Source organism: Dipodomys spectabilis, unplaced genomic scaffold (genome assembly GCF_019054845.1).
Source record: "Dipodomys spectabilis isolate Male_0828 unplaced genomic scaffold, ASM1905484v1 ptg000231l, whole genome shotgun sequence".
NCBI lineage: Eukaryota > Metazoa > Chordata > Mammalia > Rodentia > Heteromyidae > Dipodomys > Dipodomys spectabilis.
Genome location: NW_024870908.1, coordinates 5,934,651 through 5,961,808, shown reverse-complemented (window position 1 = coordinate 5,961,808; position 27,158 = coordinate 5,934,651). Strand labels below are relative to the sequence as shown.

Here is a 27,158-nt window from a genome sequence, read left to right as displayed (position 1 = left end):
GGGGCGCGGGGAGCCCCGAGTGCGGGCGGCCGGGAGCGCGGGGAGCCCCGAGTGCGGGCGGCGGCGCGCGGGGTCACTCCCCGCGGGGCGGGGCGCCCGCCGGACGCGCCCCGAGAAGGTGGCGCCTACCTTCCCGGTGGGGAGGGCGGGGTCCCCTGCGCCCCGGGGGCGGAGCCCGGGAGCCCGGCCCGGCCCCGCAGCGCCGCGGGCGGCGGGGCTCACCTGGCCCGGCGGGGCCCCCACCCGCACCCCGCGGGCACCGCACCCCCTCCCTTCCCCGGGCCGCGCGCCCCGGCTCGGGCTGACCCTCGCTCCCGCGCTGGCCAGGGCGGTCAAGCTGGTGATCCACTGCCCCCGGCCTCAGTTTCCTTCTCTGTCACAGGGCGAGAATAGCTTCCCGCACACGCCCGAGGGCTGGAAATGGATTCTTGCGGATAATCCACACCCGGCGCTTGGCCCCGTCCTGGCCCACGTCTGTGTGTGTGTGTGGGGGGGGGGGTGGCCATCACTGCCCCGTCGCGCCAGCTGGGGTGGACGCAATGTCCCCGACCCAAACCTTCACCACCCCAGGCCCTGGCACCACCGAGCCTCCGGGAGCTGCTCCATTCTGCCTCAGAACAGCCACGTTGCACAACCCGGCCAGCACGTCCCCCTCGGGCAGGACGCGTGCCACTGGAGATGGACAGACGGACAGAGCCAGCAGGGAGGGTCCAGTCCCACTCTGGAGGGGTGGGGGTGGGGTGGAGCACAGGGGCTCCCGAGAATGTCCCCACAAAGTGGCCATAGGTCAAGAACTTCACACCAGCATCCAAAGTCCATCAGTCTTCAGCTAGAGCCCCGTGTGTGCCCATGTGTGCGTGCATGTGCACGCGCGTGTGCTGGTACCTCAAGTTCTTGCTTGTTTTTTTTTTCCTCTACCCCTTGAGCCATGCCTCCTGTTCCACGTTTATGTTTAACTGGCTTTTCTTTTTCTTTTTGCTTATGTGGTGCTGAGGAATCGAACCCAGGGCCTCATGCATGCAAGGCAAGCGCTCTACCACTGAGCCACCTTCCCAGCCGTTTATGTTTAATCGTTATGATAAAGGGGATATACAGAGGGCTTCAGTGACATCGGTCAGGCAGAGTGCCTTTCTTTTTGGACCATGTCACCCCTTCTCTCTGTTCCAGATGTCAATTGGAGACTTGTCTGTCAAGGCTGGGATTTGAACTCAAGACCTCACATTCTCAGTTGGCTTTTCCTGCTCAAGGCTGGTGCTCAACCACTTGAGCCACATCTCTACTTCCAGCTGGTTTTGCTGGTTGATTGGAGAGAAGAGTCTCTCGGTCTACCTAGCCTGGCTTTGATCCTCACATCTCAGCTTCCTGAGTGGCGAGGACTGCAGGGATGAGCCACCAACACCCGGCTGAGGACTTTATCCTGGACGTGGTATCTAAAGGGTAAGCCGGGGGAGCCATTTCCCTTCCCCTACATCACTTTCAATGTGTGAGTTCAGAAGTGTATCTTCTTTCTTTCTTTGCTCGCTTTTTTTTTTGTCAGTCATGGAACTTGGGCTTGAGCAATGTCCCTGAGCTCTTTTTGCTCAAGGCTACCACGCAACCACTTGAGCCACAGCTCCATTTTCGGTTTTTGAGTGGCTCATTGGAGATAAGAGTCTCGCAGAGACTTATCTGCCGGAGCTGGCTTTGAACCTTTATCCTCAGATCTCAGCCTTTGGAGTAGCTAGGGTGACAGGCGTGAGCCACCGGGCTCACATCAGAAGTGTATCTTTCGGAGTCAGGTCAATGAGCCTCATTCACTCACTCATTTATGACATTTGCCACCTCTGCCAGCCTGGCTGGCCTGGTTCCCGAACTCCACACACAGCTCCTGAGCCAGGGAGGGGCTCAGGGGAACTCGAGGTACCTCTGGCTCTGCCTGTGCCTGGCTCTCCTGCCTGCACCCCACCCCACGGAGGTTCCTCACTCCGACTTCACCCCTCAGGAATCTCTGAGAAGCACCTGGTGCCTGCTGGGAGGAAGCTGACAATAACCCAGATGCCTTTCCCAGGGGGTAGGGGATGCCAAGCCCCAGGTGCGGTTGGCTAGTATGTTATCAAGGAGTGTGAGGTTTGCTTGTATACAAATGCAGAACACTTCCGACACTTCTGGAAGGTCCCATAAGGAATTGCTGGCTGCAGTGAGTCCCCTGGGGAAGAATAAGACCGAGGTCTACTTTTTCACTGAGGGAAGGAGAGCAGCCTTGATCAGGGTTCAGATTCCCAGCCGTTCTCCTGCTGCTGCTGTGAGACCCTAGGCAAGTGGTCCAGCCTGCGCAGTGACCAGTACTGCTCATCTGCGAAGGAAGCAGGCACAGGCAGTCATGCAGGTTGGACGTTTCTCACGACCCTCGGATCAGAGAGGCCTTCTCCAACCGAGAGGGTTGTGTCCACACTTCTCGAAGTTTGGAGAGCTTTTGCCACAACTCCTAGGAAGTAGATGGCCTCCAGGTCAGCGGGTTTGCAGCTCAGCTGCTGGGTGCCAAAGACTGAAGGTGGGAATGGATTTCTTGTTCAGTGACAGCTGACTCCAGGTTAGGCCTCAGGACATGCTCCCCCCCTCTGCTGATTGGTTCCTCCAGCCTGGGGGTGGGGGGTTTAAAGGGGCCTGGCTCCCTGGCCAGGGATGAGTGACCCATCTCAACTCTGCCTCCACAGACGGGAACCCAGGCCCTGGGCATCTCAGCCTTCCAGTCCCAGCCCTGTCCACCCTGCCCAGCTTCCACTCCCAGCACCAGGGGCAGCTGGGCCCCTGCTCCCCACTGACTCAGCTGGGCCTGGCCCAGGAGTGTCACTGAGGATTAGCAGATTTGGGGAATAGTTCCAACTGCACCTCCACATGCTCTCCTCCCCTCTCCATGCCACTCCCTGTGGGACTGTGTGTGTGTGTGTGTGTGTGTGTGTGTGTGTGAGCACGCGAGGACACACGTGTACTGGACACAGGAGTGCGGGAGGCCGGATGGAGCTGTGATCTGCCCACACATGGAGCACGGGGGTGGGGGGGTGCCTGGCTCTGACTCACCCCTCCTCGAGGGAACTGGAGGGGAGGGCGGACCCCTGGTTCCTTCAGCACCTGGGTGACCCCTGCAACCTGCTCCCCTTTCTGCAGCTCGACCGGGCCACCTACTCCAAGGAGGCCACCGCCACATTCGGAAGGTCCGTGGTCCCCTCTGTTTCTCCAGCAGCTGGAGAAAACCCCAGCTGGCTCTGAGAACCAGTTTGGAACAAGAAGAGTGGCATTCTCCCAGCCAGCCGCAGAAGGCTGGGGAGGGTGTGGGGCGGTGGTAGGGGGCACTGAAGATCACAGCAGGAAGCCAACCTAGCTTCAAACCCCAGCTCTGCCTGGCTGTGTGACCCTGGCAAGTGGCTTGCCCTCTCTGAACTCTGGTTTCCTTTTCAGGGACAGGGGAAGAGCCCGTGGGCAGGAGGCTGGCAGAGGGCCTGGTAAAGAGGCCTCCCTCCTCTCTGTCCCCCCCTCCTTCAAAGGGGACAGGAGGGGCTGGCCCAGCTGTACCCCTTGTTGTGTAACATGTATTTACTTTTCTCGAAGGACAATGGGAAGGATGGAAAAATCAAGCTGGCCTTGGGGCCCGGTGTGCTGACTCATTCAGCCCCAGGCTGGGGGGGCCGGGAGAGGCCCCCCCAAAAACAGCCTCCTGGGGCCAAGAGGAGGCCAGGCTCTGGCCGGCACAACAGGAGAGGGTCCATGGTGACTCAGATGCTCTGCCTGTCCTGAGTCACCCTGAGAATCCACCTCGCACACACACACAAACACACACCCGCTGCTCCCACCCCACCCCCCTTAGCCTGCCCCTGCTGGCTGGACACCCGTCTGTCTCTGCTCCGATGACCCCCTGCCGGCCCGCCCTAGATACAGGTGTGCACCTGTCCAGTTGTGACTGTTGTCACAAGATTGAAACGAATCTCTGCCGGGGTGGGAAGCGGCTGCCAGGAGTCCCTCCCGCCCGCCCGGCCCCTCCTCTAGGACCCGCCACAAAGGGGCGAGGCCCTGGCGCTGCCCGGGCCTCTGCAAGAGCCCCACAAGGCTCGGTGGCTGGCGTCCGTCGCTCCCACCATCTGGATCTCGTCTCCCAGTGCATCTTGTAGACCCAGCCTTCCGGGTTTCAGACACCTCAGCTTGACCCCCGGGGTTGCTTGTGAGACCACCTGCACCCCGTACATGGCTGTCCCCTGTTATCTGAAAGGAGGTGGTGGTGGGGGGAGTCACCCTGTAAGGGAAGAGTGGAGCCAGGAGGAGCTGCCAGGACTCGGAGCCCTGCAGGACAGGCTGCCCAACCAACCTCCTGTCCACGCCCTGCCCGTTTCCTCCCTTCCTCCCTCCCTCCCCCTCCCTCCTGCAGCTCTGCCAGACTCAAGCTGTCCAAACCAGTGGGGCTGCATTCCCGGGGCAGTGTCCATGATGCGACCCACCCTGTGCTCGCCCAGGTCAGGAGGTCAGGACCCCTTTTCCCCTCCAGAGCCCAGAAACATAAATAAGGGATAGAGTTGGGCCCGAAAGGGCAGAACACAAAAATCAAGCCAGGTTTGAATGGTGGGTTTGGATCCCGGCTCATCCATGATGAGCTGTGTGTGATCCTGGCCCAGTGACTTACCCTCTCTGTGAAACAGGAACTACTCCTCTGTTCCCTAGTTGTGCTTTCCCCTCTCAGAACCTCAGTTTCTCCATCTGGGAAATGGGGACGCTCGGATGCCAGCTCCACAGGGTATATTTTCTTTTGGAGTCAATACTTGGGGATTGAACTCAAGGTCTTGGGCTTACCAGGCTGATCATCCTGATCATCTAAACCACTCCTTCAGCATTGATTTTTTTCTTTTTTGGTTCCATTCCTAGGGCTTGAACTCATGGCTTAGGTAGGCATTGTCCCTTAGCTTTTTTTTTTCCTTCTGAATGCTGGTGCTCTACCACTTGAACCATATTTCCACTTCTGGGTTTTTGCTGGTTAATTGTTTTTTTTTGGGGGGGGGGTCCGGTCGTGGGGCCTGAACTCTGGGCCTGGGCGCTGTTCCTCAGTTCTTCAGCTCAAGGCTAGCACTCTACCACTTGAGCCACAGCGCCACTTCAGGCTTTTTTCTTTTTGCTTATGTGGTGCTGAGGAATCGAACCCAGGGCCTCAGGCATGCAAGGCAAGCACTCTACCACTGAGCCACCTTCCCAGCCCTTTGCTGGTTAATTGGAAATAAAAGTCTCACAAACTTTCCTGCCCTCTGTCCTTAGATCTCAGCTTCCTGAGTATCTGGGATTACAGGTGTGAGCCACGGGGGCTTGGGAAGCACAACCACATCGTAAAAGATGAAATAGTGCTGTGGTATGGTGAAGTGTACCCCTGTCAGCCTAGGCTTCACAGGCAATGCTGGCAGGAGAATGGAAAGTTCAAGAAAAAACAACACACACACACACACACACACACACACACACACACACACACACACACACACACACACACGAGTAAACAAAATAGGTTGGGTGCCTGTGGCTCACGTCTATAATCCTAGCTACTCAGGAGGCTGACATCTGAGGATGGAGGGTCAAAGCCAGCCCAGGCAGGAAAGTCTGTGAGACTCTTATCTCCAATTAACCACCAGAAAACCAGAAGTGGTGCTGTGGCTCCAGTGGTAGAGCGCTCGCCTTGAGCTGAAGAGCTGAAGGACAGCGCCCAGGCCCAGAGTTCAAGCCCCACGACTGCCAAAACCAAACATACAATAAACAAAATAATCTGGAGCTCAGGGCTCACACATCTGGCGGGGGGGGGGGGGTGGGGGGGGGTGGAGGGGGGGTCCATTTCACGTTTCCTGGCTGGCCTGTCCCCTGTCCCCTGTGGATCTGTGTCTGCCCTTTGTTCCCTCTCCTGCTGAGCTCAAACATTCCTGCCTGGGACCCAAGCGGCCAAGGCCATTCTCTGGTCACAAATTCAGGCTTAAGCTCCTGCCTGGGCCTGCGCAACAGTGATCAACTCACAGCTCTGCACAGTCCCTCCCTCCTCCTAGCTGGTGCCTCCTGCCCTACCCCCCATCTCTGCTGCTCTGTGGGATACTGGGGGGGGAGGAGGGGCCTCTCCATGGAGCATCTGAAAGACAGATGCTCTGTGTACCTCAGGGCTGCCAGCCTCAAGGCCCTGAACTTGTGGCTAGTGCTCAGGCGGGGGTGGGGGGTGGGGGTGCGAAGGCGGACGGAGGGGGGCGGGAAGGGGGACAGGGGGCGGGGTCAGCCGGGGATTTTGTTTTTATTTTCTTTTACTGTTGCTTGTGTGAATGTCATAGAGATGTTTTTTTTTATTAAATAGATATCTCTGTTCGTAGCTGCACGTGGTTGGGGGTACATGGCTTCAGAGGCCCCAGTGACCCTCAAATCTCAGCCTCTTGAATCCTTAGGATTACAAGGATTAAAAGATTAAAATAGTTTAGAGCTGACTACCGTCTTTGTGCGAGCAATTCCTAGCCATTCTGTGCAACCCTCACCTCGGTCAGGTTCTGAGCAGCTTCCTCCCTCTGGGAGTACTTTTGAGGATTAAATTCGATGCTGTTTGTACATCTTGAAAGCAGTGCCTGGGCGAGACACCGGAGGCTCACGCCTGTGTCGTGACAGCTACTCGGCAGGCTGAGATCTGAGGATCACAGTTTGAAGCCAGCCTGGGCAGGAAAGTTGGTGAGACTCTTACCTCCAATCTCAAAAGAGTTGGAAGGGGAGCTGTGGCTCAAGTGGTAGAGCACTGGCCTCAGGAGCAGAGAAACTAAACAAAAAGAAGCAAAAACAAAATCAAAACGCAACAGTGCCTGTGATGGAAAGTACTAGAAGACGTTCAATGGGTGGTGGGATAATCAATAGTAAAACAGGGCTGAGAATAGTGACGCTGGTAGGCGGTGGCATTACCTCCTTGGATACAAGAGGGAGCCCTATCTTCTCTCCCTTGGGTGGGGTGGGGGGCAGTTTTCTCTTTGAAAGAAGAGGTGCAGGGGTATCTTTGATACCAGTGATCCCCAAAGGGTTTCATACTGACCCTCTGCAGCGCTGGGGGTCCAGCCATGAGGCTGGTTAGGAGGGAACTTCCCTTGAGCCTCAGATCACCGAACTGTCCTCCACCCCAGCTCTTCCAGAGCCATGTGCTGTGGTTTGCTGCCTCCCGGTGGCACGGATGAGAACTCTGCACCCGTCTCCATCCTAGCTGTCTCTTTTCCTGGAGCCGCGCAGCCCTGTCAGGTCCCCCCAGATTCCAACCCTGGGGAGCAGAGAATGAGGCAGCCAAGGCTCTGCCTTCAGAGAAACCCAGAAATAAGTCAAACAAATGTGCTGTTTAAAGTTGCACCCTCGCTCTGGTGGCTTCTTGAACCTCTTTTTTTGGTGTGGCATTTTTATTGTTATTTGGCACTGGGGTTTGAGCCTTGCCCTGCTTAGACAGGGGCCCTATCCCTTGGCCCACGCCCCCAGACCTTTTTCTGTTTTGCTTTAGACATTTTTTTCCCCTAATAGAGTCTCTTTTTATTTATGCTTGCCTGGTACCCTGACGTGCATTATCATGCCCAGAACTTATTGGTTGAGATAAGGTTTATTGAACTTTCTTGTCCAGACTGGCCTTAAACCACGATCCTCCGGATCTCTGCTTCCCAAGTAGCTAGAATTACAGTCGTGAGCCACCGCACATCCCACGTGGGATGACCTTGATCGTTTTCCCTCAGGAGGGCAAGGATCTGTTTCTTGGTGAGTGAACCAGCGCTCGGTGATGCGGAGGGAAGGACCCAGGCCGGGCGGGGATCCGACGGGCTCCCAGGCGCGGCCAGGGGAAGGAACGGGGCTGGAGCCCCAGGGCAGCGGCTGGACCAAGTCAGTCTGACCCAGGAAGACGAGCATGGTTCGCATTTGCCCGGTAAACCGCACCCGGAGGGGCGGGGCGGGGCAGGAGCGCCCGGGGCGGGGAGAAAGGAGGACTGGGGAGGAGTCTAGGGGCGGGATCTTCTAGGATTGGGCCATTCTGGAGGCTGGCTTCCTCGGGGGGCGTGGTCACGGCGGGCGTGGTCAGAGGGAGGCGTAGGAGGAAGGCTGGGGCAGGGCGTGGTCGAACACGAGGCCGGCAAGTGAAGGGGCGTGACTAAGGGGAGGTGGAGCCATCCGGGGGAGGAGCCAGGCCGGGAAGGGGACCAGTCAGGAACGACAAAGGCAGTGTGGGCGTGGTCTGAAGGGGGCGGAGCCATTCAGGGGGCGGGGCCAGGCCCTGGAGCGGTCCCGGCGGGGCGGGTCTCGCTCCAGCTCCGGGAGTTTTCCTCCCGCGCGCGCGGACAGGACTGAGCTGTGCGCCGCCGCCGCCCAGCAGCCAGGTCCGGGTTCCGCCTGCGGTGCTCCGCTCGGGGCCAGGCCAGTATTAGGGCACTCTCCGCTCCCCCCAGCTGTGTCCCCAGCGGCTCAGGGCAGAGTGCATGGGCGTGCATGCGTGTGTGGGTGCGCGTGGGGTTGGGTAGGTGCTCGCCCTGGGTGGCTGAGGGCGCGTGGCGTTGGTCGGGTGCTTGTGCAAGGGCGGTCTGGCCTGGGAGGGGTTGTGCACTGGTGCACGCGTGGCAGGCAGGGCAGGGGAAATCTGGGGGTGGCTGTGTGTGTGTGTGTTGGGGTGTCTTGGAGAAGATCTATCCCAGTCAGCTCACCAGTCACCCCTCCCTCCAGGCTCTGTGGGTGCTCCCCCTCCCATCCTCCATCTTCCGGGGTCTTCGAAGGCCATCATGGTGCAGAAATACCAGTCTCCTGTCCGTGTCTACAAGTACCCCTTTGAGCTGGTCATGGTGGTGAGTGACCCCGATTCTCCTGCCTCTCACGTGATGGTTGGAGGGGCTCAGGAGGTCAGCCAGGGTGGGACGGAGAGGGAGACCCCCAGACCCCCAGACGTGGAGCTGTTCTGCTACTCTGCTCCTAGGGTCAGGCTGTAACCTGTGACCCCTCTTTCTTTTTTTTTTTTTTTTGGGTCCGGTCATGGGGCCTGAACTCTGGGCCTGGGCGCTGTCCCTTCAGCTCAAGGCTAGCACTCTACCTCTTGAGCCACAGCACCCCACTTCCAGCTTTTTTCTTTTTGCTTATGTGGTGCTGAGGAATCGAACCCAGGGCCTCAAGCATGCAAGGCAAGCTCTCTACCACTGAGCCACCTTCCCAGCCCCTGTGACCCCTCTTTCTAACCACCCACTCCCACCGGTCACCTAACTTCTGAATCCCTGCCAGTGGCAGAACACAAAGCTTGCCCTTGGTCTCCCTTTGGTGAAGATCACCTCTCCCTTGCTTCACACCCTCCTGCCAGGAAACAAGGTGGTCACCGAGCCACAGGGTCCTTTTATGCCTTGCTGGCAATGGGAACAATCATGGAAGCCACCCTGCTGATGGAATTGGCCCATGGTTTGTTACACACGTCCAGGGTTGAGTCCGCAGATACCTGTGGTCTGTGAGCCATTCGTTGGTCCCACTTCACCTGGGTTAACTGAGGCTTGAACAGGTAGCAGGGTAGCCTCCTAGGAGAGACTGGGTCAGATGAGCCCAGATCCAGGAATTGCAGAGCCTCCACATGGGACAGGGCAGCACTGGAGTCTTGCTTTCTCCCACAGATTTTCCCCCTCAGTTTCTTCACCCAGTACAGGCTCTTTACTGCTTGAGCCACACCTCCACTTCTAGCTTTTTGTTGAGATCTCACCCTCCCAAATAGCTTGGATTATAGGCATGAGCCACCAGTGCCCTGGCCTTTCTTGCAGTAAGTTCAACTTGGCTCCGAAAGTGTGTTCTCTTAAGTGAAGGGTGGGCTCCGTTCCCTCCCTCTTCACGTGTAGCCTGTAGGTGTTGTTGTACCAGGTGGGATGCCATTTAAAGACAGAAACACAGCAAAGTCTCTGGCTCAGGTGTGGCAAGTGTGCGGCATGAGTTCAATCGTCAGGAACACATGCCAGAGATTTCCAGGCATTTATTTTCTGTGTCTGCACGAATGTAAGGCGTCATCTGTCATTTCCAGAGGCTTGGCACAGCCCTGAGCTCTTATGTTCCGAGCTGTCTCTCTGCCTTGATCGCAAGCCCCGGTGCATAGAGGACAAAGCCATTTTACCACGGTTGTACAAAACGCCATTGTCCCCCACATAGCTTCATAACTCTGCATTCTTCGTGCCCTGGGGAGCACAAAGGGGTTTTCTGCCCTGATCCTGCCTCTTCTGTCCTCATGCTCCGCGTGGCGTGGGTCGGAGCCTGGAGCCCGGGAGGTTTCGAACAGACTCATCTGTTTCCACGGGCTCTGTCCGAGCTCTGTCTGGGCAGAGCTGGCCTTTTGTTTCTGTTTAACAAATCTGACTTGAGCCACTAAGTTGGGCCTTTAGAAACCACTTTATTGAGGTACAATGGATGTAGGAAGCTGAGGTGTTTTGTTTGGGGTTTTGGGGTACTGGGGTTTGAACTCAGAGCCTCACCTTTGGTTAGGCTGGCAGGATACCACGGAGCTATAACCACATAACCACAGCCCTGTTTTTCACTGTTATTTATTCATGTATGTACTTTGTGTGTGTGTGTGTGTATGTGTGTGTGTGTGTGTGTGTGTGTGTGTGTGTGTGTGCCAGTCCTGGAGCTTGAACTCATAGCCTGGGTGCTGTCCTTGAACTTTTTTGCTCAAGGTTAGTGCTCTACCACTTTGAGCCACAGCACCACTTCCAGTTTTCTGGTAGTTAATTGGAGATAAGAGTCTCACAGACTCTCGGGCTGACTTTAAAACGTGATCCTCAGATCTTGGCTTCCTGAGTAGCTAAGATTACAGATGTGAGCCACCGATGCCCGGCAGTATCGGTTATGGGGCCTGAACTCTAGGCCTGGGTGCTGTCCCTCAGCTCTTTAGCTCAAGACTGAACCTCTACCATTTGAGCCACTTCTGGCTTTTTCTGCTTATGTGGTGCTAAGGAATCGAACCCAGGGCCTCTTGCATGCAAGGCAAGCACTCTACCACTGAGCCACCTTCCCAGCCCAGCAAACAGTTTTTAAGAGGGAGTAGAGATGAGGCTTTACAGCCCAGGCCAGGATGCAGGTACAGGGAGAATGGTTGCTGTGGACATTGTTCAAACAACACAGCAGGGACCTTATTTAAATGAGTTGAAATTAGATCCCTGGGGTTGTCAGCAGATCCATTGCTAGCAGATGAAGCAAAGCTACTCGGGTTTGGGCTGGGAGAACCAAGGTGATCATTGCCCTGCAAAGGGACTTTTCTGATTTCAGAGGACTTGAAAGGAAGCCAAAGGCCCTCGGGCAGCATTTCCTGTGTGCATTAACTCATGCACCTATGCATTCCAGAGATGTGTGCTGAGTCTCAGCCCTGTGCCAAGTGGCATAACAGGTGTTGGGGTTTCCATATCACTGACTGCTAGCATTGTCTTGAAATGCATTGTTGTGGGCCCAGGGTGGTAGTGCACACCTATAATACCAGCTCCTTGGGAGGCAGAGGTAGGAGGATGGATGGTCTAAAGCTGGGATGCTGGTCCAGGGAAAAGCAAACTAAAAGCCGGTGGGCTGGAGGCATGGCTCAAGTGATATATAGTGCTTATGTGTGAGGTCCTGAGTTCACTTTCCAGTACCATCAGAAGAAGAAAGGGAAAGGAACGCGAGGAAAAGCAATGCATCATTACAACAGCTTCCTGGTCAACTGGTTTGCAAAGGTCTTCATGAAAGAAAACTCCAGAAGGTGGAAATGTGTCTATCTTGGCCTCTCCTCAGGACACAGGAGAGGACAAGGAGAAAGGCCGCTGGTGGCCTTGGAGGGACATTAAGGCAGCCAGGCTGAGTGTGAAGTGTGTGCAAAGTCCCGGGGGCAGGACAGGTCACAGAAATGGAAGAGGTTGGGCGTGAGGGCCCGACGGGAGCTAGAAGGTGAGGAAGGCGTTGGCTGGGGGCTTTATCCACCTCATCTAGGACTTCGGGAACGTTGAAAGGCTTTGAACTGTGGGTGCAGGGGCTGCTCTGGGGTTTAGGAGGCGGCCTTGCACACTGTGGGTGGAAGGGAGTCTCCACAGAGGAGGCCTGGCCATGGGGCAAGCAGAGAGGCAGGGACACTGCGGCGACTCCGAGCCACACTGCTGCCCAGCTGCACTGGGCTGGCCTAACTAGCCCCCCTCCCAGCCATCCTTCCCCCCTTCCATCTTCTGTCCCTCCCTCCTTCCTTCTTTTCTTCCTCCCCCTCTCCCTCCTTTTCCTTCTCCTTTCCACTCTCCCCCTTTATCCTCCCCCTATCTCCCTCCTTCCTTCTCTTCCTCCCTCATTCTTTCCCTTCCTCCCTTCCCCTTCTCTGCCCTCTTCCCTCCTTCCCTCCCTCCCTCCCTCCTTCCTTCTTTCCTCCCTGCTTCCTCTTGGATCCCTCCCTCCCTCCCTCCTTCCTTCTTTCTTCCACTCCCTTCCCCCCACTTCCCATGGATGCTGGCCTGATGTCCCAGGTGTAGCAGTCTCTGGGACTGGGGTGGTGTGGGTTCAAGTCCTGGAGATGGGGCGTCCATTGCTGAGTCTGTAAACAAACACGCATTTCCCTGCGCCTCTCCGCACCCGCGTGCAGCCCCGGCCCCGCGTGCAGCCCCCGCTCCGTGTCTCCCCCAGGCCTACGAGAAGCGCTTCCCCACCTGCCCGCAGATCCCCGCCTTCCTGGGCAGCGAGGTCCTGAGCGAGTCCCGCAGCGCCGACGGGGCGGTGCGCGTGGTGGAGCGGAGGTGCCGGCTGCGCGTGGAGGCGCCCCGGCTGCTGCGGAAGGTTCGGGGGTGACTGGGAGCCAGAGTGGAAGGGGGATTTGGGGGCCAGAATGGAAGGGGGGGATTGGAGGTGAGGATGGCGGGCCGAGTCAGATGGAGGGGCAGGGTTAGGACGGAGGGGCGGAGTCAGATGGAAGGCGGGGCCTGCTGGAGGGGCGGGGTCAGATGAAGGGGCATAGTCAGGCAGAGGGGCGGAGTCAGGTGAAGGGCGGTGGCGGTGGAGGGGCAGAGTCAGGCAGGGGCGAGGTCTGTCGGGGGGCGGGGTCCGCTGGCAGGGCGGGGTCGGTGGAGGGGCGGAGTCAGGTGGAGGGCGGGGTCTGTTGGGGGCGGGGTCGGTGGAGGGGCGGGGTCAGATGGGGGCGGGGTCAGGTGGGGGCGGGGTCCGCTGGCAGGGCGGGGTCGGTGGAGGGGCGGAGTCCGATGGGGGAGGAGTCATGTTGGAGGGCGGGGGGTTGTTGGGGGCGGGGTCTGCTGGCAGGGCGGGGTCGGTGGCGGGGCGGGGTCAGGTGGAGGGCCCGCACCCGTGCCCTCCTCTCATGCGCCCGGCCCGCGGGCAGCTGGCGGGCGCGGAGCAGGCCGTGTTCCTGCAGAGAAACGCGCTGGACCTGCGGGAGAGGACGCTGCTCATCGAGGCCCGCAACGACACCTTTGCCAACCGCGTGCTGGTCACCGAGACCTGCCGCTACTCGGTGAGCCCCGCCTGGGCCCTGGGCCCGCTGGGCCGAGCCCCCCCCCCCCACCCCCCACCCCCGGGCGCGCGGGGCCGGGGGCCCAGGTCAGCGGGGGCGCGGGGCGGTGGCCGCGGGGACGTGTGCGGCCCCAGCGCTGAGGCCCCGCGCTCGGCCCCTGCCTGGTGTCAGGTCCACCCTGAGAACGAAAACTGGACGTGCTTCGAGCAGTCGGCCTCGCTGGACGTGCGGTCTTTCTTTGGCTTCGAGCATGTGCTGGAGAAGATCGCCATGAAGCAGTACACAGCCAACGTGAAGAGGGTGAGCCGGGAGAGGGGGGTTGGGAGAGGGGGGTTGGGAGGGGGGGTTGGGGGGGGGTTGGGAGGGGGGGTTGGGAGGGGGGCCCCCCTCCGCCGTGCCCGGCCCCGCCCAGGCCTCAGCCTTCCGGCCTGCGAACAGGTGCCAGGGCCAGCACCGCCTCAGGAGAAACTGGGTGGGACACCTGGCCTGTAGTGGGGGGCACCTCACCAGGGTCCCAGGACCCCGAGATGGAGGCTGGTGCAGCGAGCTCCGTGGACAGAGGAGGAACATTCTAAGGGCCTTTTTCTGGGTTAAAGTCGTCACTGCAAGCAAGGCACCTGTGGCTCACGCCTGTCATCCTACCCACTGCTGAGATCTGAGGGTCGAGGTTCAAAGCCAGCCTGGGCAGGAAAGTCTGTGAGACTCTGATCTCCAATAAACCACCAGAAAACTGGAAGTGGCGCTGTGGCTCAAGTGGTAGAGCGCTCGCCTTGAGAAAGAGAAAAAGAAGCCCAGGGATAGAGCCCAGGACCAGTGTGCGTGCACGCACACACATGTGCACACACACACCACACACACGCACACACACACGCGCACACACACCCCACATCGTCACTGCAGCTACACGGATGGCTTAGTGGTAGGGAGCTTGCTTGGTGTGCCTGAGGTTGGCCTTGAGCTCAAGACCCTAGCTCAAAAGAAGTACATAAAGAAGTAAATCAATTTGAAGGCCTCCAATCTATCCACCATTGGGTAGAAGGTTATTCACATACTGAATAGGGGAAAGTGTGCTTTTGTGAGATCTCTCTCCCTCCCTCCCTCCCTCCCTTTCTCTCTTTCCCTTCTTCCCCCTCCCTCCCTCTCCCTCTCTCTCTCTCTCTCTCTCTCTCTCTCTCTCTCTCTCTCTCTCTCTGTCTCAGTGGTACTGGTGTTATACTGAGGTTTGAACTCAGGACCTTGTGCTGGAGAAACAGGCACCCTACCCGCCCAAGTCATGCCATTAACCCCTTTTCGCACTGGGTATTTTCAAGATGAGGTCTCACTTGATGCCCAGGTCTGCCTGGGTCTCCATCTTTCTATTTGCGCTTCCCCTCTGTGGCTGAGATGACAGGGGTGAGCCATCACACTTAGCCGTTGATTGAGATGGAGTCTTGGGAACGCATATGCCTGGGCTGGTCTCAAAATTTGGTCCCTGACCCCTGCCTCTCAAGTAGCTAGGATTACAGACGTAAGCTATCGCACTCGGTGGGGAATTGGTTCTGGCGCGTGTCTGTGTGAATGGCGATGCCTACATTCTTCCTTCCATGCTAAATCTCCTGCAGGCCTGACTCTGTAACATGCCATCTTCCTCACCGGCCACATGCCACCGGCCAGAGCTGGCTACGTTGTCCCTGCAGAGATGGTGATGGGTCTCTGTCTCTCTCTCTCCCCCAGGGGAAAGAGGTGATGGAGTATTACCTGAGCGAGCTCATCTCCCAGGGCATCTCCCACATCCCCCGCTGGACACCTGCCCCTGTCCGGGGGGAAGATGCCCGCAGCCAGCCTGCGCCGTGGGGTCAGAGCTGCCTGGAGGGCAGCGGGAGCAGCGGAGCACCAGGCCCCACTCCGGATGATGGTAGGTCCCTGCAAGCGCCAGGTCTGAGCCCGCACCCACATCCTGGGAGTCCCGTGTTCCACTTTCCCGTAGGAAGGATGGGGACTGACTCCAGGCCCTGCACGCAGCCTGTCCCTCTGCTGGCTGCTGCACCCTTGCTGCTTTAACCCCCTCCCCAGCCCACAGCTGGTTTAGTTCATGTGTCTGCGCATGGCATTTCCACTTGACTTCATCCCCTTTTAATCATAAGAGCCACGACACATGCCCACGGTGGCACTCAGCTGTGACCGAAGGGTGTAAAATCCCTCACCTCTCCTCCTCCCCCCAGGAAGGACAGTGGGTTATTGCCATTTCCTGAAGCTGCCTATGTATTGATAGCATGCCACGTGTCTGAAATTGCACACGTGTGTGCACACATGCATTCACAGAAACTTACGTTGAACATTTCGGGGTGTAGCCTATGTTCAACTCGGTGGTTGGCTTTTGTTTTTTTTTTTTTTGTTTTTTGGTTTTGTTTTTTTGGATCCGGTCGTGGGGCCTGAACTCTGGGCCTGGGCGCTGTCCCTCAGCTCTTCAGCTCAAGGCTAGTGCTCTACCACTTGAGTCACAGCACCACTTCTGGCTTTTTTCTGCTTATGTGGTGCTGAGGAATCAAACCCAGGGCCTTATGCATGCATGACAAGCACTCTACCACTAAGCCAGCTTCCTAGTGCTTCTTTTAATACTTCATAGCATGATGTGGATACCGTATAACTTATTCAGTAATAAACACTTTTTATTCTAAATTAGTCTATTTGGATAGTTCCTGTGGATGACATTTGTTTTAGATTTCTAGATTCTAAGTAATGTGGTTTGTCTTTGTACTTAAGGATTAAAAAATTGTATGATATATACACAGCATGCCAGTTTTAGCGTGTGTGTGTGTGTGTGTGTGTGTGGCTTTTTCTGTTTATGTGCTGCTGAGGAATCGAACCCAGGGCCTCATGCATGCAAGGCAAGCACTCTACCACTGAGCCACCTTCCCAGCCCTCCCCATTGATTTCTTATTGGTGTGTGAGAGCTCTCTATGTAGTAAGACAATCAGCTTCATTTCCCAGCCTTTTATTAACATGGAAAAGGCTCGCCACATAATGTCAGAGGCAAAAACTACAAAACGAAAAGTCCTGTGTTGATTCATTTTTCCTTTTGGGTCACTGATTGGTAGAGACTTGCCTGATACTTGAGTAGCTACACTGTAATTAATTCCTCAGGGGCTGCATCTACAGACAGCAGAATTCATCCATGCAGCAAGTATTCTGCTCTTACTGTGTACACTGGCGGGCTGCTGCTATATTGTACTTAAAAGATAATAATAATAGCTGTGTCCTCAGTGGCCCCCTCCCGTGTGGCTCCAGGGCTTCCTGCCCTGGTCTCTGCTCTGTGCTGCCCGCACCAGTGCTGCTAGCAGGGTGGCTGGTGGAAGGCACAGCCAGGCCCCTCCACCAGGCTGGGAATCACTGGGCCTTTGTGCTGGGAGGTGGAGCAGGGCTTTCATAGCTGTCAGGGCGGGCGGGCAGGGCTGGAAGGATGTGGGGACCCCAGCCTCCCTCCTCCTCTCTGTCTCTGGCCATGGGGCTTCAGGCCAGAAACAGCCCTCAGTTTACCCAGAGGTCTCCTGGCACAGTGGAGGGAACCTCAGTCCTGGGCTGGGACTTCTGCCAGGGGGGGATCCCGGGGGCTGGGTATGCATGCAGCACCCCTGCCCCGGATCTGCAGCATTTGTCCAGAAAACGCCACGCTGGCTGTGGTGCGTGTCCCTCCAGTCCCCACAGGGATGGCGGAAGGCGTGGAGACACACCTGTCATCCCGCGATGGCCAAGACCAGGTGACAGAGCCATGTCAGGCCCAGCTCTGAGGGCTGGCAAAACACTGGGCCCACACAACCCGCTTGTGAGCCGGGGCTGTGCAATGGGATCGAGGCTCTGGGTGGCACATGGCCGTTAGTACCCTTATACCCCCTCTTCCCCCCCAGAAGGCTGGGGAAGCTGGAGAGCAAAGGGAACTTAGGAACCCCTTCCTTTTTAAAAACTTTACTCCGGGCTGGGAAGGTGGCTCAGTGGTAGAGCGCGCTTGCCTTGCATGCCTGAGGCCCTGAGTTCGATTCCTCAGCACCACATACCCCAAAAAAAAAAAGAAAGAAAGAAAAAAGCCAGAAGTGGTGCTGTGGCTCAAGTGGTAGAGCGCTAGCCTTGAGCGCCCAGGCCCAGAGTTCAGGCCCCATGACCGGGACCAAAAAAAAAAACTTTACTCCATAGTTCAGGCTGGTCCCAAACTTAACAATTCTACTGCCTCCACCTGTGTGTTGGGCTTACAGGTGTGTACCACCACACCCGGCTGAATCTGCCCCCGTGTGCATTTTCTCATTTGTGACACTGGGCCCCCAGAGGTCTGCTCTGAAGTGGGGACGGGAGTGACCGGCTATCCCAGCCTGACGGTGGCAAAACCAGACACCAGGCCTGGCCCACGCACGCAGCCAATGAACAGAGCTCATCTGTGCCTGGCACTTGGGTTGTGGGTTTCCGAAGCGCTTTGGAAATGGCTGTGAGAGAATGAAGCATCTGGAGGCCTCGTGGATGCTGTGTGGGGTGGGGCCTCAGCTCCATGTGGATGGAGGCACACTCCAGAGAGTGCAGATCAGGCGGCCAGGAGACCGCGTCTCCCCCTAACCCCCTTTCTCCTCTCCCCAAGGGGACAAGCTGGACGCAGACTACATCGAGAGGTGCCTGGGCTATCTCACGCCCATGCAGGAGAGCTGCCTGGTCCAGCTTCGGCACTGGCTGCAGGAGACCCACAAAGGCAAGGTGAGCGCAAAGCTCCGGTCATGGGAAATCGTCCCTAGACACCGCCAAGGGAGATACGCGAGTTTGTGCAGTTAGCAATACGCAAAATTCATATCTGCTTTAACAGAAGTAGGAATTGAACCCAGGTCCTCACGCCTGCCCGGGCAAACACTCTACCCTTTTAGCTCTGCCCATCTGCCTTTTGTATTTGAAACAGGGTCTTGCCCCCTTTGCCTGGGCGAGCCTTGAACCCAGATCCTTCCAGCTGGGATTGTAGGTGTGTGCTGCCCTGCCCAGCTGTGTTTTATTTATTCTTACATGCTCTCCTCTGTATCTGTTCAACACATGCTGACGACACTGCTAGGCCCTGTCCCCGCTGGGTGGGCTCTTCTTTTCTCAGACCTGTGTTTTGCAGGTGAGCGAGGATGCTGCTTCCTGCAGTTGTTGTTGTTGTTTTGGTCAGTCGTAGGGCTTCAACTCTGGGCCTGGTCTCTGTTCCTGAGCTCTTCAGCCCAAGGCTAGCTGCTCTACCACTTGAGCCACAGCCCCACTTCCGGTTTTCTGGCTGTTTATTGGAGATAAGAGTCTCATGGACTTTCCTGTCCAGGCTGGCTTTGAACTGCGATCCTCAGATCTCAGCCTCCTGAGCAGCTAGGATGACAGGCATGAGCCATCCCAGCCAGGCTTCCTGCAGTTTTAACCTGCCAGGTGGAGGTGACCATTCTGTGGGCGTTTCCCTCCTCTGCCTCTCAGATCCCCAAAGATGAGCACATCCTCCGCTTCCTGCGGGCCCGGGACTTCCACCTGGACAAGGCGCGGGAGATGCTGTGCCAGTCTCTGAGCTGGCGGAAGCAGCACCAGGTGGACCTGTTGCTGCAGACCTGGCGGCCGCCGGGCCCCCTGCGGGAGTTCTACGCCGGCGGCTGGCACTACCAGGACATAGGTGCGTACAGCATGGGGCACAGGGTCACTGCCCAGTGTGCCCTGAACAAGACCTTCTGGGCCCATGGGTCTGCTTTCCTTTCGGCTCTCCTGGGCATCTGGAGATGCCCGTGGCATGCCAGCCGGCTGTGAGGAAGGTAGAACAGGAGCAGACTTGGTGCTGCCCGGAGGCTGGCTTAGCGCACGGTTAACTTCGTTCTGTGTTGTGGGTATGCAGCTTGCTGTGGCCCAGTGAGGCTGCCATGGCTAGTTACCACAAAGTAGACAGCTTAAAGCAGCAAGACTGATTGTCTCCAGCTCTGGAGGCCTGAGATCAAGGTATCCTTGGGCCGTGTCCCCTCTGTGGGCCTTTTGCAGGGATACTTCCTGCCTCCTTCAGGATCTGGTAGCCCAGCAGGGCCCACAGTGGTGTCCTTGGCTTGTGGCCTCATCTCTCCAATTTTATTTTATTTTTGGTTGGTGATGGGGCTTGAACTCTGGGCCTGGACTCTGTCCCTCAGCTCTTCAGCTCAAGGCAAGCACTCTACCACTTGAGTCACAGCGCCACTTCCGGTTTTCTAATGGTTTATTGGAGATAAGAGTCTCACAGACATTCCTACTTGGGCTGGCTTTGAACCATGATCCTTAGATCTCTGCCTCCTGAGTAGCTAGGATGACAGGTGTGAGCCACTAGTGCCCGGCTTCCAATTTTTTTCTCTCTCTCTTTTTCCCCAGTACTGAGGTTTGAACCCAGAGCCTTATGCCTGCTGAATAAGTCCTCTCCTCTTGGGCTGTCCCTTTCCACTTTATTTTTCACACGGGTCCCTTTGTCAGTGTCCTCTCCTTATGGAGCACTGCTTCCCTGTCTATCTTTTCCTGGGGACCCCCCCCCCCCCCCCCCCCCCCCCCGCCCTTGAAGCAGGAGGAGTGTGGCGCAATGCATGCACCCCAGGGCCTTGGCACCGCACCCAGGTCTCGCTCAGGAGAGTAGGGGCTGCAGTCTTGGGGTGGCTAGTCCTGCCCCTGACCTCAGCCCCCGTCCCCTTTCTCTTGCAGACGGCCGTCCCCTGTACATCCTGCGCCTGGGCCACATGGACACCAAAGGCCTGATGAAGGCCGTGGGGGAGGAGGCGCTGCTGCGGCACGTGAGTGCGCCTGCGCCGTGGGGCCTCCCGGGCGCCCGGCCGGGCCCGGGCTGCGGCCGGGCGGTGACGGCACCGGCGTTGCCTTCCAGGTGCTTTCGGTGAACGAGGAAGGACAGAAGAGGTGCGAAGGCATCACCAGGCAGCTCGGCCGACCCGTTAGGCAAGTGAGGCGGGCTGCCCAGCGCGGCTCAGTGCGCGTGCGCACTGCTGCTTCCCACCCCCCCCCCACCACTCGCGCTCACTGCGCATGCGCCTCTTGCCAGGCGCCCAGCCCCAGTGCCCTTCCCCAGCTGGGGGAGGGGGAGGTCTGGAGAGGCAAGGACCCTGGCTGTCCTGCTCTTGATAGTCGAGGAAACTGAGGCCCAGGGTAGTGATGTCTTTCCAGGGATGCTGAGCGCTCAGGGCCTCTGAACTTGAGCCTTTCTCGCTGGCTCCATCCCCGGCTCCAAGGCTCCTCCCTTTTCCTTTCCGAGAACAACTCCCCACCGGGCTCTACCTTGCCCCCTCTCCTGGGTACCAACCTGCCAGGGGTCCTGGTCCAGCCAGGGAATCGGTGTCCCCCTGGGATGCTGCCAAATAAAGGGGAGAACAAAATGACACTTAGGGCTGGGAAGGTGGCTCAGTGGTCGAGTGCTCGCCTAGCATGCATGCAGCCCTGGGTTCGATTCCTCAGCACCACACACACAGAAAAAGCTGGAGGTGGCGCTGTGGCTCAAGTGGTAGAGTGCTAGCCCTGAGCATACGCAGCTCAAGGATAGTGCCCAGGCGCGGAGTTCAAGCCCCAGGACTGGCAAAAATAAAAAAGACACCTATCCAGACAGGTGTGGTTGTACACAGCCAGGATCGCAGCACTTGGATGGTGGAGGCAGGAGGACCTTGAGTTCAAAGCCAGCTTGGGCTACAAACCGTTTTCAGGCTAGCCTTGGCCGTAGGGAGATTTCCCAAAGGACACCCTAAGGTGTTGGGGCCTGCCTAGCACCCTCGTTGTCTTTCTGGCAATGGGCGTGGAGTACAGGACAGGCAGGATCTGAGCACAGCTGTTAACCCCTGGAGCCTCTGATCTCGGGGAGGACTGAGCTCCTCTGGGGTCTGGAGCCAGAGAAGAGGAGCATGAGATGAGGGGGTGGGGAAGTCCGTCAGTGAAGGCCCTGACCAGAGGCAGAATTCACCCCGGTGGCTCAGAGGAGGGGCGTCCTGAAGAGGCAGCTTGCAGAAAGGCCAGCCAGTGCAGCAAGATGGTCATCTTCTTAATGAGTTGGTGCTGGTAGGATGGAGGCCCAGAGAGGTTGAGCACTTGGCCCAAGGCTCTACAGCATGAAGGCTGAATGGGGCCTTGCCCTGGGCCTTCTATCTGTGGGAGCATGTTCTTGTTCTGGTCCCCTTTACTTAGCAGCAAAAGTCTTTTCAACAGCTCGTGACGAGCGCCTGCCTGGCAGACAGTGAGACACCTGCTCAGTAAATTCACTGCTCAGCAAATGCTGCCTGAGGCGGGAACTGGGACCACGCTGGCCCCTGACCTCAGGAGAGCTTAGGCTCCCAGGCTCTTGCCACACAGCGCCCAGGGGTGGCGGTGACACCTGGAATTCAGGAGCTTGGCCTGTCTGGAACTTCTTCCTGGCGTGGCTGGCTCCTCTGCCCCCAGCCCCGCCTCCCCGAGCCTCCTGGGCCATCTCCAGGTCCCCCCGGGGTGAGGATGTCGGGCTGCCCCGGCAGAGCCGGATGGCACATGAGGCCCGTGTCTGCTACAGCTCCTGGACCTGCCTGCTGGACCTGGAGGGCCTCAACATGCGGCACCTGTGGCGGCCGGGGGTGAAGGCCCTGCTCCGCATGATCGAGGTGGTGGAAGACAACTACCCGGAGACGCTGGGCCGGCTGCTCATCGTGCGCGCCCCCCGCGTCTTCCCGGTGCTCTGGACGCTGGTGAGAGCCGGAGCCAACAGGAGCCACAGAGCAAAATCTTAGGGCCAATCAGGGGCGGATCCGCAGGGGGGTGGTAATGGGGGCGGGGCATCGGGGAGGCTGGAGGCAGGCATTGGGGGCGTGGTAATAAGGGGCGGGGCATCGGGGAGACTGGAGGCAGGCATTGGAGCATGATAATAAGGGGCGTGGTATCTGGCAGGGATTGGGGGCGTGGTCATTGGGGCAGGGTGGAGGGGTAATGGGGAGGGATCACGAGTGGGTGTGGGGTCTCCTTTTGGGGCCATGTGTCTTGGGAGCGGGTTGAGATTATGGTTGCCTTGTGAATATGCCCAAAGCGACTGAATTTTGTATTTTAAAATGTGTTTTCTTTTGCTGTGCCCGTCCTGGGGCTTGAACTCTGGGTTTGGGCACTGTCTCTGAGCTTTTACACTCAATGCTAGCACTCTACCACTTGAGCCATGGCTCCAGTTCTGGCTTTGGGGGGGGATAGAGATAAGACTTTCCTGCCCAGGCTGGCTTAGAACTGTAATCCTCCCATCATCTCTGTCTGCCTCCTGAATAGGGGAGGGAGGGTGGGGATTCTGCTATATGAAACAGAGCCCAAAAAATGTCTCGCCTCACCCACCCCCATTCTAGATCAGCCCCTTCATCAACGAGAACACCCGGAGGAAGTTCCTCATCTACAGTGGCAGCAATTACCAGGGCCCTGGCGGCTTGGTGGATTACCTGGACAAAGATGTGATCCCAGACTTCCTGGGGGGAGACAGTGTGGTGAGTCTGGGCTCCAGATCAGGCAGGCAGGGACCAGCTGGGAGCCAGGGCTGCCGGGGCTGAGGAAGCTGTCCAGGAAGCTGCCAGGCTGGCTCCAAGTGGGGACAAGGGTTTGTTATCCCAAGAGCGGTGGCATATTTGACATGGTGCCTTCCCCCCCCCTCCCCAAACATCATGAATGAGCTGGGTGTGGTGAGACACACCTGTAATCTCAGCACCTGGGAGGCTGAGGAAGGAGGATCCCGAGTTCCAGGCCAGGCTGAGCAGGCCCAGATTTTGCACTCCCTACCCTGTTACCCTGATGCACATTTTGGGGTTTCAGCCTTGTGGTGGCTGAGGAGCTGTAGGCCCATGGGCCCAGTGCAGAAGCAGGACACCCCTCAGTGGAAGTCCTTTCCGTGTCTGACCCCCAGTGCAATGTCCCTGAGGGAGGCCTGGTCCCCAAGTCTCTCTACCTGACGGAGGAAGAGCAGGAGCAAGCAGATCAGCTGCGGCGGTGGAATGAGACCTATCACTCGGCCAGCGTGCTCCGCGGGGCCCCGCATGAGGTGACCCCCAGCCTGGGGCGGGGGGAGGGGGGCTGAGCAAGAGCCCAAGCCCAGCGGGGCCTCTTCTGGCCCTGCCCAGGTGCCCTCACATTTTGAGCACTCACTGATCACTCCGGGGTGATTCTGGGGGAGAAGGGGATTCCCCCCCCCCCCCCCCCCCCGGCATGGGCACGTGCAACCTTTCCCTTGAAGCCCCTGTCTGCTGGGACTCTCCACCTGGCCTGTCCCCGTGCAGGTGGCGGTGGAGATTCAGGAGGGTGAGTCAGTCATCACCTGGGACTTCGACATTCTGCGAGGGGACGTGGTGTTCAGCCTGTACCACGCCAAGCAGGCGCCGGGGACCAGGGCCGCCGGGCAGCTGATAGACAAAGCCTGGGTCCTAGGCATGGATTACAGCCGCGTGGAGGCGCCCCTTGTCTGCCGGGAAGGGGAGAGCATCCAGGTGTGTGCTCTGCTCCTTCACTACTTCATCCCCTGCCCCCCCTCCCCCCGCTGGTGTCTGGGGACAGTGGGGGACAAACGCAGCCCCAGGGGCTCCGTGGGACACAGGAGGACAAAGACACACAGGAGGGTTTGGTGGCACTGAGGAAGGGAGGGGAGGCTCAGTCCCAGCCCTGTGTTCCAGGGCTCACACGTGACGCGGTGGCGCGGCGTGTACCTGCTCCAGTGGCAGATGCACGGCGCCCCCAGCGGCGTGGCCTGCAGCCTGCCCGGCGTGGACGACGTGCTGGCCGCACTGCACAGCCCCGGGCCCAAGTGTAAACTGCTCTACTACTGGGAGGTGCTGGCCTCCAAGGACTTCAGGTAGGCCCCCACCCCCACCCCGCAAGCCCCCAGGGCCTCGCTAACTCCTGCCATGGTGAATTGACTGGACCCGCCGGCCGGGGGGAAGGGGAGGATTTGGACCTAGAATCTCACAGGGTGTGTAGCTCTTCTAGAACAGTCTCCCAAGAATGGTGGCTTAGCAGGGACAGGATCCCGGGTTTCAGCTCTTAGGATCTCCACCTTCCCGCCCGAAAAAGAGAGTGTTCTGAGACAGTGCCTACAGGTTGCATTCGGAGAAACAGGTGTCTGAGACCTCCAGCACTTCCGGGTGTGACCTTGGGCAAAGCCTCAGGCACCCCAGGAGCTAAATGGGACCCCCCCCCCCAGTTCTCCCTTTGCATTAAGAGGCTATCATGAGGGTAGAGTGGAGGAAGGGGCTGCCTGTCACCTGCCTGTCACCCCTGCGTCCTCGCCCCGGTGTACCCAGTTAGGTGGAGGGACCGGAAGAGGCCCAGCAATGTTTTCAAGGCCTTCCACTTCGTTTACTTAGTTTTTGTTGTTGCTGTTTTTTAAAAAGAGGTTAGCAATGTAGCATCATCTGGCCTTGAACTCCTCACCTTTCTACCTCACCCTGCTGAATCCTGCTGGGATGATAGGCAGGAGCCACCATGCCTGGTCTGGGAGCCAGGTTTGAGTGCAGAGATGGAGGGGAAGGCTGGGGTTGGGCCTCTGGGGCCTCGGGGAGGGCTGCCCGAGGGGACCGGAGGGCTGGGCTCCGTCCTGGGGGACACAGCGCTTGGCGTCACTGGCTTCTCCCTGGGGCGGTTAGCAGCCTGTGCAGCTGCCCCGGGGCCTTGTTTGTGGTGTGGATGGGGCACTGGCAGGAGGAGGTAAGTTTGTGGTGCCCTGCTCCCCAGGGGCTCCATGTCCAGCCTGGAATCCTGCAGCAGCCGCTTCTCCCAGCTCAGCGCCGCCACCTCCTCCTCCAGCCGCTCCCACAGCAGCTCCCTGCTCTCCAGATAGGCAGGTGGCAGCCCCGGGCCTGGACCTTCACAGAGAGGACCATCGTGGGAGCCCGTGGGCCCGAGCCCCGCAAGGTTGAGGCTCTACACACAACCCTGTGTTTTGACTAAGTGGCCTCGTGCATCCTTCCAGGGGTGGCCCCGGGGCTCAGCTCCCACCCTGTGTTCCACCTTCTGGGTGAATTTCCTCCTCAGGCTGGCCTTGCTCACCCCCAAGGGAACCCTTCATCCTCGGAGACCCCCTCTGTGATGACAGCCCCCCTCTTCCGCAGTTGCAGAACAAAACCTCTGTCCCCAAAGTTCCAATCCACCGGCCAGCATCTCCTCCTGGCCTGTTCCCCGCCTCACGCCTGGGCCAACTGGCTGCCAGGGACGGTACAACAGTGGCCTCGCCCCAACCAGGGTCACGTGTCTAGACTGGACCAATCACTGTGACTCGGGGTGGATGCAATGCAGTTTTCTCAGGGGAGCAGCCCACCCACAACTGGAAACCCAATGTTCAGTGTCTGGCTGGGAGACCCCAATGCTCACCACTGGACTTGACGAGGCTGGGGACAGCCAGGGCTCCTGCCCACCTCTGGGCAGCAGTGGGGTGACTGCGGCGGTTCCTCTAACCCTTTATAGGCCTCTTTCCCTCCCAGAGAACTGCTGATTGTAAGCTACAAGGGGGGCATCCTCGGGGCGCCTGCCTCAGCGGTCCCGGAGGGCTTGCTTCAGGGGAGTGATAGATGGCTACTGCTGCACCATGCTGTGCCTCAGTTTTCTCATCTGTAAAACGGGGCCTGTAGTACAAAGTCCTCTGCTCACGGGGCATGCTCAATGTCTGCCGTATGTGCGTCCATCCGTCCAAAGACACCAGGCCCTTCTTCCTCAGGACATGGCGGCCCCCAGAGAAAGGTGAGGTCAGGAGACTGGACCCCTCTCCCTTCCAGAGCTTCTGTGTGTTCTGGACAGATCCTGTCCTTTGATACCCAGGGAGGAGGGGCGTTTGACATGATGGTTGCTGTCATTTTCCTCCTTTCCGCTCTGCCCTGCCCCGCCCCTTTGTGAAAGAAGGCTTTTCTACTTCTCAACAAAGTCTGTGTGCGCGGATCCTTTGCTCCATCCAACCAGAGGCATTAAACACTCTAGATGCAGATTGTCTTCTCTTCCTGAGCTTGTTTGAGAATGTCTCTGCGGTTGTTTCTGAGGCTCTATAACATTCTCAGGCGGGTTTGCCCTGGAGGAGTGGCAAATTGGGGTGTATTGGGGGAAGCAGGCATCATATATATATATATATATATTTATATATATAATATATATATTTTATGTCTGAAGCTCAGGTATACAGTATTTGTTTTGTGGGTGTGCAGTTACAAATAACCAATGGGGTTCAAGTGACAGGAATGATTTCTCCCCAGCTCTGGAGGCTGGGGGGTCACATCAAGGGTTCTGCAGGGCTGTGTTCCCAGAGGAGGCTCATGGCCTCCTCCAGCCTCCGGTGGCTCCCAGCAGGCGTTGGCTTGGGGCCCCATCACCCCACAGTCTCCGGCCTCTGTCTTCACAGGACCTCCCCTGTACATCCCCTCTTCTTTTACGGTCTATGTAGCCCAGGCTGACCTTGAATTCCAGACCCTCCTGCCTCAGTCTCCTGAGTGCTAGGATTACAGCTGGGCACTACCACACCCAGCCTAGGTCTCCTTTTCTAAAGGACATCGGTCATTGGGTTCAGGGCCCATTGTTTTGTGATCTATGGCTAAGGATGTCTGTGGGGACATTTGCCACCACACAGGCCCCATGCTGAGGTCCTGGAGGACGTGCATCTTGTGGATGCACAGGTGCATCTTGGATCCCACCTGCTAGGATTCAGGAACCCGAGGGAAGCAAGGGCCCTCCTTAGGCACGCTCTTTCCTGGGCTGCTCACTCTGC

The 27,158-nt window shown here is 58.1% G+C and overlaps 1 protein-coding gene across 1 annotated transcript; it reads left to right on the top strand.

Moving 5' to 3' along the window:
• Positions 1 to 8,743: 8,743 nt before the first annotated feature.
• On the top strand, positions 8,744 to 25,250 carry Sec14l5 (SEC14 like lipid binding 5). The gene is made up of 15 exons (XM_042698395.1): positions 8,744 to 8,822; positions 12,628 to 12,777; positions 13,334 to 13,465; positions 13,637 to 13,765; positions 15,179 to 15,359; positions 18,066 to 18,178; positions 18,911 to 19,100; positions 20,135 to 20,223; positions 20,313 to 20,383; positions 21,972 to 22,143; positions 22,780 to 22,914; positions 23,328 to 23,462; positions 23,698 to 23,904; positions 24,088 to 24,266; positions 25,145 to 25,250. The coding sequence occupies exons 1-15, from the start codon at positions 8,760 to 8,762 to the stop codon at positions 25,248 to 25,250; spliced, it is 2,052 nt and encodes a 683-aa protein (XP_042554329.1). The 5' UTR covers positions 8,744 to 8,759.
• Positions 25,251 to 27,158: the final 1,908 nt, after the last annotated feature.